The following is a 15,414-nucleotide window of genomic DNA, read 5'->3' as shown; positions in this document are numbered from 1 at the left end:
CCAAGCCAAAAATTATATACCTATATCTATATAGAGTCATCTGTCTAGATCTAGATATAGCCGCAGAAGGAAACTTACCATAACTTTAGGAGAGAAACTTTTTCCCCCCAGAATCAAATCCTGAGAGGAATGAACAATAAAATAGACCATCTTCGATACCGGTTTTTAGGCCAGGGCAGAAGCAATCTTCATTTGGCTGTTTCTTTCTATCCTTGGTGTAAGTTAGTCAAGGGTTCCTTTCAGTGGTCGGGCAGTGGGGAGGCAGGGCTGGGACTGAGCTGATGCGCCCCAGGTTTGTCACTTTCCAGTCATGTCGTCTACATCAGGACAGAACTCAGGATCCCTGGGACGGATGGGAAAGCTCAGCTAAGACAACTTCTTGGACCACCGCTCCTTAACCCGTAACCTCTGCTATTCTGCCTCCACTGTGAACACCACACAAGACAGACACACAGCGCTGTCAGCCTGCTGACGCGCAATTCGCTAAGCAAGGTTCCCCGTCTTTCTTGTCTCCTGATCTGGTCCTTATCCCTCTCCTCTATTTTTTTGCCTTTCCTAACCTGACAAGGTCATGGGTCATGTCAGGGATTAAGTCATGGATCAGCCCCGCCATCAGATCCATTCTTCAGCTCTGACGTACAGGCCTGCTGGAGGAACCCTCCACACCTTGGTTGACTTTGTGTCTTCCCTGTGCCGGCTAAGTACATTCAGTGACGACTTGGCCACTGCCTAATGGGAAACTGCCCCATTTTTGTGAGTCCTCGCTATCCGTTGCCTGGGAAAGTGCCTGGCACATTAAATAGGTAAGTCCCTACATGGAGGAATGAGTGGGTAGGTGGAGCGGGTAGGTGGAGGGATGGAGGGATTAATCTCATTGGAGAAACAAGTGGGATACACTCCGAAGGTCTAAAGACTCAGACGACTGCTCTGCCTGAGCTGCCCTATAAAATATGGTGCCATATTGGTATTTTGGTTTTGCCACATATGGTATTTGAGCCATGGCGAGTTGAGAAAGAAAGGCTTCCACAGACAGCATACTTTTAAATTAGGAGACTATGCCCTGGAGCACAGGAAAGATAAGAGTCCCCCACCCCCACCCCAGGGCCTGGCTTTCTCTCAGAAAAGGCCAAGTCACTGTTGGTCCACAGCCACACTGTTGTTTGGCTAGCCCTAGGCAGCCATGACTCTCAGGGGCTCCAATATTTGACCAGATGCCCAGAAGAAGAGCTGTCTCTACCCCCGCTCAGCTTCCCTTGCCTCTCTAAAAGCCAACTTCACTGGCAGGCCTGAGCTCATTGAAGTGGGGAGGAAGCATCTTAAAAGAGTCCCTAGTGTTGCTTTAGGGTCACCCTGACACAACAAGCCCTATTCAGTGTTTGTCATTCAAGGGTGAATAGGCCGGGGCCCCAATGCAAACAAACTCCATTCTCTTCTGTCCACTCCTGCAATGCCCTCTTCTACCTCATTGTTCCTGGACATGAAAATCCTAGCCATTCCCGGACCAGGGCCGTTGGGTGACTAAGGGCAGGACGAACCAGATTGATGGAACAGGTGATGCAGAAAAGAGAGTCTCCCTCAACAGCGATTTCCACTGCCTTTGGTGAAGGAACCTTGTAAAGACAACGGCGGTCCCTGAAGAAAATGAAAATTCAGATCAGATTTAGAAACCGCGAGGTCTGGGTTTTCCAAACCAAAGGCTGTCTCCACTGGAGAAACTCAGGCCCGTCTCCCTAGCCCTTCCCCAGATCGGCCAGCAGGTGGCGCCACCATCAGGGATTTCAAAACCAAAACTCTACTCAACTGGAAACAGACTTTTTTTTCATTTTGTTTATGCAAATAGTTCATTCCCTACAACATTCCTCCGGGAATGGTTCCCACCCCCCTTCCCCTCCACGCTCATTCCCTCCCCCTTCCCTCCTCTGCATGACCGCTGTCTCCCTCAACGCAGAGTGGATGAAGACGCTGTCAGGAGAGTCTAGGATCCAAAAACAGGCCTGGAGAAATGTGAGTAAGGCTGATGGGGACCCAGGGAGGGAGGGAGGGAGAAGCCAGAAGGGAGAATCCTGGGCAACTCTGCTCCCAAATTTATTCAGGGAGACAGGAACACCCTTCCCCTCCCCGTATATCTTACCTTATGCCGGATTGCACATGCGGGCACACGCAAACACATACCTTCCATCCCTCCTCATGAGGACAAAAGGAGACCTTACACACGTGAGGTGATGGCCACGCTCTCTTCTTCCTCTCAGCTCAAAGCAGGGGAGCAGCAAGATGGGGAGACCCACTCTGCCCAGGAGGGGTGCGCTCTGTGTGTGACTCCATATTCTATAGGCCGTTTCTCCCAGAGGCCTTTGCTGGCCCTTGGGAGCCATATCAGAGAGCCATGACTGGAAACCCTCACCCTCAGTTAACTGGTCCCAAGCCAGCCCTATTCCGGGAAAGGGAGGGGAGTGTTGCGAGAGGGCAGGGGAGGAGGATTGAGAGAGAGGACAGGGAGTATGATGAACCTTTGGACTGGACGTTGCCCCGGGGGAGGAATACCCAATGCAGCGGCTGCAGAGACCAGCCTCCCCTCTTCACCCACCCCCACCGAGAACATCTCTATGAGGTCTAGAATGGCCAGAGTGGAAAATGCCGAGCGGTATGACCATCCCAGCCCCCACCCCAGTCACTGCCAAAATGGCAAGGGTGCTGCACCCCTCCAGCCTTACAGACACCCACTTTCTTTTCGGCAGGTGGCTCTTATACCTCCTGGTGATGATCCTGTTCTGTAGGGTGGAAGGCTCCATCCCCATTTCTCAGAAGCTCTTTGGGGAAGTGACTTCTCCTCTGTACCCCAAGCCTTACCCCAACAACTTTGAGAAAACCACTGTGATCACGGTGCCCACAGGATTCAGGGTGAAGCTCGTCTTCTGGCAATTTGACCTGGAGCCTTCTGAAGGCTGTTTCTATGACTATGTCAAGGTATGGGATCGGGTTGGGAGGGCAGAGGGAGACCTGGGTGTCTCTGGAAACTGAGGACTTGTGTTCTAACCACCCTGGATAGTATTCCTCACACATGGACAGAGCCCTAGCCCTTCAAGAGCTGATGGCCAAGTGGAGCTCTGAGAGTCAGGTGACACCCTGGATGTTGGGGGGGGGGGGTCCACTGGATTTAGAGGCCCTCAGTGAGCGCTGAAGGGAGAAACATGGAGGAAGGAACATACAGGTCCCACTTCCAGGAAATTTACTGTCCATAAGAGTCAGAAAAACCTTCCCCATCTGCTGACTTTCTGGGAGTCTTTGGAAAACAGCTGTGCCTCAGTTTCCCTGTTTCCATGTAGAATATCACCATGGCTGCCTGCCTAAACAGGAACATGGGGAAGAGAGATGTATGCAGTAGTAGCTCAAACATAGCCCTCAGCAAAGTCAATGGGCTCAGTCTCCTCACCTTCGAAACAACCAAGAGGGCCTTCCAAGTCTCAACTTTCTATATCCAATAAAAATGAGGTTTAAGGTTCAGGATCCAAGTAGAGCCTACACACATCCGATAAATACCATTCCCAGGAGCGTATACCCTCTGGAGGCTATGCGAGAATGATCGGAAAATGATACATCTTCCTAACCCAGAGGACTTGAGAAGTTTGCAGGGTTGGGGGGAAGGGTCTCCGGGGTAGGGATAGAGAGGGATAGAGGGATAGAGAGGGATAGAGAGAGGGTAGGGTGGGGGCAGGATGTCTTCCACTTTTGAGGGGTTAAGGAACCTGTGAAGAAAGAGATAAAGTGGGGGGGTGGCGCCTGGGTGGCTCAGTCGGTTAAGCATCTGACTCAGTTTCAGCTCAGGTCATGATCTCATGGGTTCTTGAGATCAAGCCCCGAGTCGGGCTCTGCGTTGACAGCGTGGAGCCTGCTTGGAATTCTCTGTCCCACTCTCTGCCCCTCCCCCACTTGTGTACACTCTCTCTCAATTTCTCTCTCTCTCTCTCTCTCAAAATAAATAAATAAACTTTAAAAAAATTTTTTTTACGAAAGGAAAGATAAGTGATTCTAGGCGATGCTTGCCGATATGAAGGCTGGAGAGGCTCACTCTCAGCTGAGTCTATCAGGAAGCATGAGTGGATGTGAATGGTTTGCATAAGGTGAGGTGGAGTAACTAGACAGAAAATAAAGCAGACCTGTCGGGCTCTCGGAATGAAGGAATGCTAAAGACTTGGGTAGGGACAACCAGGATTCCAGTGGAAGACGAGCACGGGAGGTGGTGGAAATGAAGAAAGGTCTGAAACGTGCTGGGGGACGTAGAACAAGGAAGAGATGATGTACCAGGCACAGGGTGACATGCAAGGAGCTACCCACTGGGAGACTCAGGTGCACCATGGAAGTCCCGCCAGGGTGGGGAGAAGTTTACAACAGCCAGATCCCGGCAGGCAGAAACCAGGCAGAGGCTATTCCACCAGTAGAGTGGAACTCTTTGGGACACTCGCTCTTTGGAACAAGAGGAGGACCTTCACTGACCTTCCTCATGGGACGTGTCTCCTTAACAGCTCCTCTTCCCGCCCCTTCTCCTTCCTCCACCAGATCTCTGCTGACAAGAAAACTCTGGGGAGGTTCTGTGGGCAACTGGGTTCTCCACTGGGCAACCCCCCAGAAGCAAAGGAATTTATGTCTGAAGGGAACAAGATGCTGCTGACCTTCCACACGGACTTCTCCAATGAGGAGAATGGCACCATTATGTTCTACAAGGGCTTCCTGGCCTACTACCAAGCTGTGGGTGAGTGGTCCCTGGGTGCCTTTTTTTCTGGCCTTAGTCATATGGACTAGGGACCAGAAAAGGGGAATCTTGAATCCAAAGGAGTAGGAAGCCTGTCCTTCCTTCCTTTTCCCCTCAAGAGAGCTTTGTCCAAAAGGGGCCTGCCAACCTGGGTTCTGTCACCATTGGGGGATTTCCAGAAGACATTATTAGACAGGCGTGGAAGTTGAGGTGGCCAAGACTTTGTCTTTCGGCCTCCGGTGAGTGATCTCTCTGAGAGCAGAGCCATTACAGAAATCCCCGGCAGGAATTTAACCTCTCCTTCTGGAATCTCTTCCAGACCTCGATGAATGTGCCGCCCAGCGCAACTCGGTTGAGGAGAATCTCCAGCCCCAGTGCCAGCACCTGTGTCATAACTATCCTGGTGGCTACTTCTGTTCCTGCCGTCCAGGCTATGAGCTTCAGAAGAATGGGCATTCCTGCCAGGGTGAGGTTGGGGCACTGTGGAAGGGAGGCAGGGATGGAGCAAGGGCTTGCTGGCCAGCCCGAGAGTCTCCGGTGACCCCCCACCCGGCTCTGCTCCCACAGCCGAGTGCAGCAGTGAGCTGTACACGGAGCCATCGGGCTACGTCTCCAGCCTGGAGTACCCCAAGCCCTACCCCCCTGACCTGCGCTGCAACTATAGCATCCGGGTAGAGCGAGGCCTCACCCTCCACCTCAAGTTCCTGGAACCTTTCGAGATCGATGACCACCAGCAAGTGCACTGCCCCTATGACCAGCTACAGGTACAGCCGTCCTACTCCCTGAGAGACCGCCTTCCTCTCCTTCCCCTCTTCACCTGGCACCCCTCACCCCTGCTTCCCACTAGATCCTCTGGCCAATCGGGACAGGAATGACCAACGTCACACATGGGCTAGGCAAGTTCCCACACAACTGGGTGTGGATCCTAGGGATCCCTTTCCCCCTCCAGCTGAAAGCATACACAAAAAGCAGACTTCCCACCACTGCCGCCCTCCTGGCTCAGTGGGGAAATGTCTGAATTAGAGAGATGGCCCTCACCTCTTCCCCACCAGATCTACGCCAGTGGGAGGAATATCGGCGAGTTCTGTGGGAAGCAAAGACCCGCTGACTTTGACAGCAGCAGCAATGCCGTGGATCTGCTGTTCTTCACGGATGACTCAGGGGACAGCCGAGGCTGGAAGCTGCATTATACGACTGAAAGTAAGATTTCCCGGGGGCCTCTCCCATTAGGCAGCACTGGGGCAGAATCAGATGGGTAGAAGAGACAGTGGCTCTGACATGAATATGTCCTCTGGTCTCCCCAACAGTCATCAAGTGCCCCCAGCCCAAGACCCTAGACAAGTTCACCATCATCCAGGACCTGCAGCCTCAATACCAGTTCCGTGACTATTTCATTGTCACCTGCAAACAGGGCTACCAGCTTGTGGAGGTAAGAGCCCGAGGCTGAGGGAAAACAGCTGGCCCAGCCTTCCGGGGGCAATTCACACGGGTAGCTCAGCGCCCCCCCCCCCGCCCCCATCAGATTTAGGCTCAGTCCCGATTGGACTCACAGATGCTTGAGCTGGAAGGGTCACCTGGTCTACCAGCTCTCAAACTTGACTATACACTGGGAACACTTGGAATTTTATGAATACTGATGTCTGGGTCCCCTGTAAGAGACTGATTCCATTGACCTGGAGATTGATTCCTCGGCCTGGCACCTAGGGCATCAGGATCACTCGAAGCTAATGTGCAGCCAAGTTTATGAACTACTAACCTTGGGCAGTAATGGTAGGATTAGGACCTGAAAAGGCAGGGTGGAGTACAAGGAGTGACTCGCTCAGCATCACAAATTTTGTACAGGAGGGACTGGAAACAAATCTCCCGCCTCTTGCCCCAGGGCTTTTTTATGTACGATGAGGTTCTCAGCCTGGGCCCACCACCCTGTTCTCAGCTTTGCGGGTGCAGTAAAGAATGTGGTTTTATTGGTTAATCTCACAAAATCCGGTAAAGTAAAATGCGGTTTTGAAAGACATGAAAGTTAGAGTGACCCCTGGGCAGGGGCACGGGACTGGACATCCCATCTTTGTTCAATAGATCCACTTGGAAGACCTCATCAGAATCAGAGAGAAGATCTTTGGTATGCCCTCAAATAGTAGTTAATTCATTCAGCAAACATTTTAAGTGTTTACCGAGGGTCAGGCGGTGTTCTAGATGCAGGAGGTCAGTAAAAAGAAACGCTCATATTCACGAGAGCCTTCATGCAGCCTACCTATGAATGTTGCATCAAGCTGAGCTAGCCAGACGAGTTGCTCTTTACCCCTGGATGTCTCCAGCTACATCATGAGGACTGGCTGTCCCAGGCCCAGAAGACTGGAGACTCCCGTACTCTTTGCTCACGTTACAACCCTCCCTGTCTTCTGCTGCCACCACCCTTACCTTGGCATGTGTGACTCACATCATAGAATTTAAAGCAAGCCACACAGCTTGTCTCCCATTATTTGCATTTCACTCAAACATCCTTGTTCTCGTACGCACTCTCTTGCAATCTTTTCCAGGGCTAACTCTCTGGGATGGTTGTTGGCCTTAATAAAACTCATTCATAGGGTCCGGTTAATTTTCATCTCAGAGGGTGCCATTTTCTTGCTTTGTGCTTGCTATCTACTCAACTACTATAGCATTTGGCACACATCAGTATCTCAAGCACCCTAGAAAGTGGCTGGGCCCTTGCCCTTCAGAAAACTGCGGTCTAGGGGCCCCTGGGTGGCTCAGTGGGTTAAGCAACCGACTCTGGCTCAGGTCATGATCTCGCAGTTTGTGAGTTCAAGCCCCGCGTCGGGCTCTATGCTGACAGCTCAGAGCCTGGAGCCTGCTTCGGATTCTGTGTCTCCCCCTCTTTCTGCCCCTGCCCTGATCACGCTCTGTGTCTCTCTGTCTCTCAATAATAAACATTAAAAAAAAATTTAAAAAAAAAAAAAAAAAAGGAAAACTGTGGTCTAGGAGAAAGGAAGTGATGCAGGCCGAGACCGGTGGGTACTCCAAAGGAGGAGAAACATGGTTCTACTCCAGGGCACGGTGTTTTGTTCCAACGCAGAAAACACCCAGCCAGTCTTGCTGTTTTTTTTAATCTAAACCTGTGGAGTCCAAATGGGCCTCTGTGGAAAAAAGAGTCTAGAGAGGATTATTGGGCCTGACAATGAGTCCTTGCTCTGACTTGCTGCTGTGTGACTCGGGGCTCCCCTCTGTAGCCCCGGTCTGAGAAGGACAAAGGAGCCGCACCCACAGAGGTTCTGAGGTCTGCGAGTTTGAGATGTTCTTGCACTGGCTGCTGCTCTGGGGTGGGAAGGGCGGGAAGGGAACCGCAGTGCCTTCTTGTACTAATGACACAGCTACCTCTGTCCCTCTTCTCACACAGGGAAACCAGGTGCTGCTCTCCTTCACGGCTGTCTGCCAGGACGACGGCACGTGGCACCGTGCCATGCCCAGATGCAAGAGTAAGTCACAACTCAGGAGTATCTGCCCCTACTCCCACCCCCTGGCCATGGGGACCTGGGATGTGAAAGGAAGAGGGGGCCTGGGCTAAGCCTCTCCCCAAAGGACTGTCCCCCCCCCACTTGTCCTCTGAAGCCTATGGCCCACAGCAGGAACCAGTCGGCCCTCCGCTCAGCTGTATTGGGGGGCTCTCCCCAGAACTGAATTTCACTCCATCCAGTTCCCATCTGTCGTAAGTTCCCCCCACCGACCGTAGTGCCCTGAGGTTCTCAGCTTGTTCTGTGGGCAGACAACTCGTGGGCCCTCCGCTGAAGTTCCAGTACGTTCTCAGCTCTCATACGGCCCTGTGTTCTCTCCAAGTCAAGGACTGTGGGCAGCCCCAAAGCCTGACTAACGGGGACTTCAATTACACCACCGCAAAGGGGGTGAACACCTACCAGGCCCGTATCCAGTACTACTGCCGGGAGCCCTATTACAAGATGCAGACCAGAGGAGGCATCAGTGAAACCGAGCGAGGTAGGGACCCATGCAAATGGCAGCCTCCTCCCTTCCATCTTCTCGGGACATCTTCCGAGATTTCTTCCAACATAACCCCTCGAGAATGGATGCATATTACGGTATCTTCCCAGGACACTGGCTTCAGGGGCCTAAAGTACGATGCCAAGAGGCATCTAGTAGGGTTGAATAAGGAGGCACCTGAGCCGATACAAAGAAAATCTCAAATCTCATAAACGGTCCGCTCCTTCTCACCACAAGCATCATCATTCCCACCCGCGCAAGCAGCGTCACCATCCCGACCTCCGTCACCATCATTTCCACCACCACCATCCCCACCACCTCCAACACCCCCTAAGGCTACTATGTTGCAACTTTTTTGCATTTAGATTTACTAAATGACTCTCAAACTTATCTTCCAAACTTTTCTTTAAAATAAATCAGGAGTGCCTGGGTGGCTCAGTCAGTTAAACATCCGACTTCTACTCAGGTCATGATCTTCCAGTTTGTGAGTTCAAGCCCCATGTCAGGCTCTGGGATGACAGCTCGGAGCTTGGAGCCTTGTTGGGTTCGGGGTCTCCCTCTCTCCCTGTCCCTCCCCTGCTCACACTCTGTCTCTGTCTCTGTCTCTCTCTCAAAACTGAATAACCATTAAAATAAGTAAAATAAAATAAATCACATCCTAGGAGCGCCTGGGTGGCTCAGTCAGTTAAGCGTCAAACTCTTGATTTTGGCTCAGGTCATGATCCACAGTTTGTGAGTTCAAGTCCCGCATTGGGCTCCGCACTATCAGCATGGAGCCTGCTAGGGATTCTCTCTCCCCCTCTCTCTCTCTGCTCCTCCCTCACTCGTTCTGTCTCTCTCTCTCTCAAAATAAACTTTTTTAAAATAAAATGAAATAAATGACATGCTTTGTAGGTTAGAAACATCCAAAAAAAGAAACAATCTTATATTGAAATTATATAGTATTATTAAAGAGCTGGGCTTTGAAGTCAGACAATCTGTAGTTTGCATCTTGGTTCTGTAACCTAGACATTATGTGACCTTGTGCAAACTATTTCAGCTCATTTTCCTCCTCCAAAAAAATGAGGATAATAATGCATCCCCAAAAGTGTCACTGTGGTGCTTCAAGGAGACAATGTCAAGAAAGTGCTTAGCAACAGGTACGGTACTCCGTCAGCCATCAGAAAATGTAGCCACCATTATTATCTACAAACCCACTTCCAAGGTGCAGTCACTGACAAGATGTTCAAATGTTCCGGTTTTTATGTCTACCTTCACAAACAGGGAGCACATCAAACGTAGAGTTAATGTTCTGATTTTTTTCACCGAATGTCAACACCAAAAAAATATACGTAGGGGCCTCACAACACTTGTGATATTCCATCCTTGTGTATTTCAACCTTCCCTTTGTCCGTGTTGGCTCCGGATCTCCCCTCTCCCCATCTAGCGCGCTCTGTGCTTACTGGCCTCTGCGAGCCGCTTCTCCTGCCCACCATCTCCCAGCCTGCTCATCGCCCCCTCTTTCCACAGGGGCCTATACCTGCACCGCCGAGGGCATTTGGAAGAATGAAAAGGAAGGACAAAAGATTCCTCGGTGTTTGCCAGGTGAGTGGAAGCCCTCTGGGGCCATCCCCAGTGCCTTCGGCAACCCTGCGGGGCCTCAGGAAGAGCCTGCACAGAGCATGGAGACAAAGTGAATGGAGAGACACTCCAGCTTGAGGTCAAAAATAGGAGGAGTAAAGGGGAAAGAAAAGGAGAAGGCCCAGGAGAAACGGACAGAGGGACCCAGACAACTGGACTCGGTCCTGACATTCCCGCTTTTTCCCTGAGCAGATGGGGAATCGGGGAGTAAAAAAAGAGCAAGAAAACCCCCAGGAAGAAATAAACCAGAGCCAGGAGGACAGGCTGACGAAGGCCAAAGACTCAGGGGGAGGGTGGGAATGGGAGAACAAAGAGGAAACGGCCCTGCCCCCCCCCCACCCCCCCGGAGCCAGAAAAAAAGGCCTCAGTGGGGAACTGCCTGATCACAGAAGGAAAGAGGATGGGCCGGACTGACTTGAACTTGCCTTCTCTGTCTCTCCTCTCCAGTGTGTGGGAAACCCGTCAATCCCGTGGAACAGAAGCAGCGCATCATTGGAGGGCAAAGAGCCAAGCTGGGCAACTTCCCCTGGCAGGCATACACCAACATCTATGGGCCAGGCGGGGGGGCCCTGCTGGGCGACCGCTGGATCCTCACGGCTGCCCACACCCTCTACCCCAAGGACTACAACGGGGAAAATAACGCCACCAGGGATGTGTTCCTGGGCCACGTAAATGTGGAAGAGATCACAAAACTAGCAAACCACCCTGTCCGCAGGGTCAGCATTCACCCAGACTACCGCCAGGACGAGTCTAACAATTTTGAGGCGGACATCGCCCTCTTGGAGCTGGAAAATAGTGTCACCCTGGGGCCCAACCTCCTCCCCATCTGCCTCCCTGACAACGAGACCTTCTATGACAGGGGCCTCATGGGCTATGTCAGTGGCTTTGGGATAATGGAGGAGAGGCTTTCCTATGACCTCAAGTTTATCCGTCTGCCCATAGGTAGGCGAGAGGCGTGTGAGAGCTGGCTCCGAAAAAAAAATAGGAACGATGTGTTTTCTCAAAACATGTTCTGTGCCGGGGACCCGTCTCTAAAGCAGGATGCCTGTCAGGGTGATAGCGGAGGGGTCTTTGCAGTGAAGGATGAGGACAATGATCGCTGGGTGGCCACGGGCATCGTATCCTGGGGCATCGGGTGTGGCAGGGGCTATGGCTTCTACACCAAATTACTCAACTACGTGGACTGGATCAAGAAGGAGATGGGGGAGGAGGAGGGAGAGGGCTGAGCCCACAATTCACTAGGTCAAAATCCAGACAGCAGTGCGTTAAAAAAAAAAAATGATCTGACCAGTTATTGATAACCACTAAGAATCCATATTAAAATCACTGATGCAGAAAGACACTGTGTGAAATAAATGCTCTTTTCTATAATCCCATCCCTGAAACAACCCAAAGGTCACCTTTATTTCCTCCAAGGATTGCAGAAGATGTATTCCACAATCTCTAGTTATCAGTGTCCTCTTCTGTCGTTATACCCTTGGGCAATTGAAACTCTTTCCAAAGAAAATTTTATGAGAAATGCCAGTGTGCAGAATGAGTTAAAAGTAGTATTTAACCAATATAAAAATATTTAATAAGATCATATTCAAAATACTTAAGGGGCACCTCGGTGGCTCAGTCGGTTAAGCATCGGACTTTAGCACAGGTCATGATCCCGCACTTCCAGGGTTCAAGCCCCGCGTCAGGCTCTGTGCTGACAGCTCGGAGCCTGGAGTCTGCTTAATATTCTGTGTCTCCCTCTCTCTCTGCCCCTCCCCTGCTCGCACTCTGTCTCTCTGTCTCCCAAAAATAAACAGTAAGAAAAAAATTTTTTTTCTTTTTTTTTTTTAATTTTTTTTTTAACGTTTATTTATTTTTGAGACAGAGAGAGACAGAGCATGAACAGGGGAGGAGCAGAGAGAGAGGGAGACACAGAATCTGAAACAGGCTCCAGGCTCTGAGCTGTCAGCACAGAGCCCAACGCCGGGCTCGAACTCACGGACGGTGAGATCGTGACCTGAGCCGAAGTTGGACGCTTAACCGACCGAGCCACCCAGGCGCCCCAAGAAAAAAATTTTTTAATACTTAAGAAGACAATCAGAATCAAAAATGTCTATGCACACATTTACAATTAGGGTTCTAGATAACAATTTATTTCTAATTTTGTTTTGATTATAAGAAGAAAATCCTGATTTCCCCACACATGTAGTTGCAAATATAACAGTTTTTTTTTAAAGCTCCCTTTCCAGGGGGTCCAGGTGGCTCTGTCGGTTAGTGTCAGATTCCTGATTACAGCTCAGGTCACAATTCCAGGACTGTGGGATTGAGTCCTCCTTCGAGCTCCACATTGAGTCGGGCGCCCGGTGGAAGCAGAGCATGGAACCTGCTTGGGATTCTCACCCTCTCTCCTTCTGCCCCTCTCCCTCCCTCAAGTGTTTCTTTCCTCTCTCTCAAATAAAAAAATAAAAATTAACAAATAAGAAACATTCTTTAAAAAATAAGCAAATAAAAGCTCCCTTTACAACTTCTACGTGTTTCTTTTTTTGTTTATTTATTTATTTATTTTTAATGTTTATTTATTTTGAGAGAGAGAGAGAGAGAGAGAGCATGAGCGGGGGAGGAGCAGAGAGAAAGGGAGGCAGAATCTGAAGAAGATTCCAAGCTCCAAGCTGTCAGCACAGAGCCCGACAGGGGTTTGAACCCACAAACCGTGAGATCATGACCTGAGCTAAAGTCAGATGCTTAACCAAGTGAGCTACCCAGGTGCCCGTTGGTTTTTTTTAAAGATTTTATTTTTACATAATCTCTGCACACAATGTAGGGCTCGAACTCACAACTCTGAAATCAAGAATCACATGCTCTACTGACCAAGCCTGTCAGACGCCCCTCTAAGTATCTCTTAAGGGAGGAGTGGTAATGAGGGCCACCTGGGTGGCTCAGTTAGTTAAGTGTCAGTCCCACTTTAGCTCAGGTCATGACCCCACAGTTCATGAGTTCAAGCCCCACCTTGGGCTCTGCTGACAGTTCAGAACCTTGAGCCTGCTTCAGATTCTGTGTCTCCAACTCTCTCTGCCCCTCCCCTGCTCATGTCCTGTCTGTCAGTCTCTCTCTCTCTCTCTAAAATAAGTAAACATTTAAAAAAATTTTTTTAATAAATAAACATTTAAAAAAAATTTTTAAAGAAGTGATATGACATTTTTGTTTCCAAGTTGAAAGATTAACAATATTTTTAGGGGTGCCTGGATGGCTCAGTAAGTTAAGCACCCAACTTCAGCTCAGGTCATGATCTCACAGTCCGTGAGTTCGAGCCCCACGTCAGGCTCTGTGCCAACAGCTCAGAGGCTGGAGGTTGCTTCTGATTGTGTCACCCCCTCCCTCTGCCCCTCCCCCACTCCACTCTCTCTCTCAAAAATAAAATAAAAACATAAAAAAGAAATTTTTTAAAAAAACAATATTTTTAGATAACTTGTATTACTTAAGACACATTTTTTTTAATGTTTATTTATTTTTGAGAGAGAGAGAGAGAGCACAGGCGGTAGAGGGGCAGAGAGAAAGGGAGACACAGAATCGGAAGCAGGCTCCAGGCTCTGAGCTGTCAGCACAGATCCCAATGTGGGACTCGAGCTCACAAACAGTGAGATCATGACCTGAGCCAAAGTCAGACGCTCAACCGACTGAGCCACCCAGGTGTCCCAAGACACGCTTAAAGGTCAGGGAAGAACCTGAAACTGAGAATAAGCATTGTAAGTATTCATAATAGAATGTTATCAGGATGTTATTGCACAACTGACTCTTCTGGACTTGTTTGAACAGCTTTACATGAACTGACACACACAGGCCTGAATTTTAAAAAGCAGTGCAGAGTTAAAACTTTCCCGAGTAGTGAGAATTTTTAAGTCCAAATGAAGGTCCACAATCCCTTATCTGACACCCTCAGGGCCAACTGCCTTTCAATATTCCAGATTTTACAGATTTCAGAAATGTAGCAGACTGTTACGTCATGCCCCCAGCAGGGTCTAGGGCAACAATCTGCAACAAGAAAAGGGAATCATTCTTCTGAAAAACATTTGAATATTGTCAGCGTATGAGATAGGCAAAGACTCTAAATAGCTACCCATCAGGTCAGGTTTTGCCACTAAATAACTTTTGGTGCCAAATTATTTAAACACTTTCAGGTTTTAAGAGCCCTTTAGAGGAGTGCGTGGATGCCTCGGTGGGTTAAGCATCTGACTTCAGCTCAGGTCCTGATCTCACAGTTCATGAGTTCGAGCCCCATGCTGAGCTCTATGCTGACAGCTCAGAGCCTGGCACCTGCCTCAGATTCCGTCTCCCTCTCTCTGCCCCTCCCCTGCACTCCCTCACTCCCTCTCTCTCTCTCTCTCTCTCAAAAATAAATAAACATTTAAAAAATATTTTTTAAAAAGAGCACTTTAGATGTCAGGATTGCAGACTTGTAGAGGCAGATATGACAGGAAAACATGTTTTCACACGGTCTACACAAAAGCATACATGGGGGGGTATGCAGTGTTTGAGGAGCACACGTTAACTGCAGTCACCGTGTATTTTTCAGAAGCCAAGTGCCTGCAGGATCCCAATGGAGATGGCAGTGGAGTGGGTGGGGTGGAAGAGGCGGAGGTAGTGAGAACAAAACCTGAAACAAAAATGAAAACATTGAACTGTATCATTTCTAAGGTTCCTGGCAAATGTAAGATTCTGAGTCCTTTGTCCTTACTGTAATCATCAAAGGTCGTCCCAGCAGAGTCCAGGGACTGCTCTGACCTTCCTGGTTCCCACTCCCCTCACCCAAAGTCAGGTGCGGCTTGTCCTTCAGGTGTGCAGAGTTAAAAAAATAAATGCATAAATAAGGATAAAAGCAATGTTCTATGAACAGACGTCAGAAAAGGAAATACAAATTAAGATTAAGCTGTGGGGGGGCGCCTGGGTGGCTCAGTCGGTTGAGCGGCCGACTTCGCCTCAGGTCACGATCTCGCGGTATGTGGGTTCGAGCCCCGCGTCGGGCTCTGTGCTGACTGCTCAGAGCCTGGAGCCTGTTTCAGATTCTGTGTCTCCCTCTCTCT

General features: G+C 49.8%; 1 protein-coding gene across 2 annotated transcripts; it reads left to right on the top strand.

Moving 5' to 3' along the window:
• The first annotated feature begins 1,813 nt into the window (after positions 1–1,813).
• C1R (complement C1r) lies at positions 1,814–11,697 on the top strand. Of its 2 annotated transcripts, none has more exons than XM_027074178.2 (11): positions 1,814–2,004; positions 2,736–2,964; positions 4,555–4,747; positions 5,067–5,213; positions 5,315–5,511; positions 5,800–5,947; positions 6,055–6,176; positions 8,142–8,220; positions 8,579–8,734; positions 10,247–10,321; positions 10,805–11,697. In XM_027074178.2, coding segments are annotated over exons 1-11 (2,127 nt in total). In that variant the 5' UTR covers positions 1,814–2,002; the 3' UTR covers positions 11,584–11,697. The 2 variants fall into 2 exon arrangements, with proteins under 2 accessions (XP_026929979.2, XP_026929978.2); XM_027074177.2 differs by lacking the exon at positions 1,814–2,004 and adding an exon at positions 2,484–2,641.
• Positions 11,698–15,414: the final 3,717 nt, after the last annotated feature.

The sequence above is a fragment of the Acinonyx jubatus genome, chromosome B4, assembly GCF_027475565.1.
Source record: "Acinonyx jubatus isolate Ajub_Pintada_27869175 chromosome B4, VMU_Ajub_asm_v1.0, whole genome shotgun sequence".
Taxonomy (NCBI): Eukaryota; Metazoa; Chordata; class Mammalia; order Carnivora; family Felidae; genus Acinonyx; species Acinonyx jubatus.
The sequence above is the reverse complement of the archived record's forward strand: the minus strand, read 5'-3'. Positions and strand labels throughout refer to the sequence as shown.

Bases quoted from the DNA above. Each gene is read 5' to 3' on its own strand.
- C1R (XM_027074177.2), top strand. From the start codon at position 2,499: ATGATGAACCTTTGGACTGGACGTTGCCCCGGGGGAGGAATACCCAAT. The intron at 2,965-4,554 runs GTATGGGATCGG...TTCCTCCACCAG, and splicing joins GTTTCTATGACTATGTCAAG to ATCTCTGCTGACAAGAAAAC. The intron at 8,735-10,246 runs GTAGGGACCCAT...CTCTTTCCACAG, and splicing joins CATCAGTGAAACCGAGCGAG to GGGCCTATACCTGCACCGCC.